The 1,337-nt window shown below is 42.9% G+C and overlaps 1 protein-coding gene across 1 annotated transcript; it reads right to left on the bottom strand.

The window, feature by feature from the left end:
• Nucleotides 1-549: 549 nt before the first annotated feature.
• Nucleotides 550-1,068, bottom strand: LOC122445122 (E3 ubiquitin-protein ligase RBX1-like). Its single transcript, XM_043474105.1, has one exon. It carries the CDS (start codon nt 1,049-1,051, stop codon nt 725-727), a length of 327 nt encoding a protein of 108 aa, XP_043330040.1. The 5' UTR covers nt 1,052-1,068; the 3' UTR covers nt 550-724.
• Nucleotides 1,069-1,337: the final 269 nt, after the last annotated feature.

Here is a 1,337-nt window from a genome sequence, read left to right as displayed (position 1 = left end):
TTCTCCTCCTGCCTTCAATCTTTCCCAACATCAGGGTCTTTTCCAATGAGTCAGTTCTTCGCATCAGGTGGCCAAAATATTGGAGTTTCAGCTTCAGCATCAGTCCTTCCAATGAATATTCAGAACTGATTTCCTTTAGGATGGACTGGTTGGATCTCCTTGCAGTCCAAGGGACTCTCAAGAGTCTTCTCCAACACCACAGTTCAAAACCATCAATACTTCGGCGCTCAGCTTTCTTTATAGTCCAGCTCTCACATCCATACATGACTACTGGAAAAACCATAGCTTTGACTAGATGGACCTTTGCTGGCAAAGTGATGTCTCTGCTTTTTAATAAGCTGTCTAGGTTGGTCATAACTTTCCTTCCAAGGAGTAAGTGTCTTTTAATTTCATGGCTGCAATCACCATCTGCAGTGATTTTGGAACCCCAAAAAATAAAGTCAGGCACTGTTCCTACAGTTTTCCCCATCTATTTGCCATGAACTGATGAGACCAGATGCTGTGATCTTAGTTTTCTAAATGTTGGTTTTTTTTGTTTTTTTTTTTTTATCTAGAATCCAACTGGATTTTATTTGACATATAATACAGTATGGCTGCCGCAGTAGCAAACTGAAAAGACAAAGCAGAAGAGACACGGTTCTATCTAATTTATAATTAAGTAACAGGAGGGCAGGTCATTCAATGGATAACAAAAACAGTTGAGCTTGATGGAAGAACTCTTTTTCTAGTGCCCATACTTTTGGAATTCCCACTCTCTGTTGTCCAACGGACACACCTGCCGTGTTTTGAGCCAGCGAGAGATGCAGTGGAAGTGAAAAGCATGGTTACAGACACCCCACGCCACGGTGCACTCTTCAGAAGTAGCAGACGCCTGGTTGCCTTGACATTCAATGCAAAGATCCATAATGTGGTTCCTGCAGATGGCACAGTTATCAACCACAATATCCCAGGCCCAGAGAGCTACTGCATTCCACTTTTTCACTTCAAAGCGCTTCTTGCCCGCGCCGCTGTTGGTGCCGCTCGGGGTATCCACATCCATCGCTGCCGCCATTTTGGAAACACACCTAAATGTTGAGTTTTAAGTCAACTTTTTCACTCTCCTCTTTCACTTTCATTAAGAGGCCCTTTAGTTCTTCTTCACTTTCTGCCGTAAGGGTGGTGTCATCTGCATATCTGAGGTTATTGATATTTCTCCTGGCAATCTTGATTCCAGCTTGTGCTTCATCCAGCCTGGCATTTTGCATGACATACTCTGCATATAAGTTAAATAAGCGGGGTGACAATATACAACCTTGACATGCTCCTTTCCCTATTTGGAACCAGTCTTGTTACAATTA

The sequence above is a fragment of the Cervus canadensis genome, chromosome 7 (assembly GCF_019320065.1).
Source record: "Cervus canadensis isolate Bull #8, Minnesota chromosome 7, ASM1932006v1, whole genome shotgun sequence".
NCBI lineage: Eukaryota > Metazoa > Chordata > Mammalia > Artiodactyla > Cervidae > Cervus > Cervus canadensis.
Note: the sequence above shows the minus strand (reverse complement) of the source record. Positions and strands in the feature narration are given on the sequence as shown.

Bases quoted from the DNA above. Each gene is read 5' to 3' on its own strand.
- LOC122445122 (XM_043474105.1), bottom strand. From the start codon at position 1,051: ATGGCGGCAGCGATGGATGTGGATACCCCGAGCGGCACCAACAGCGGC.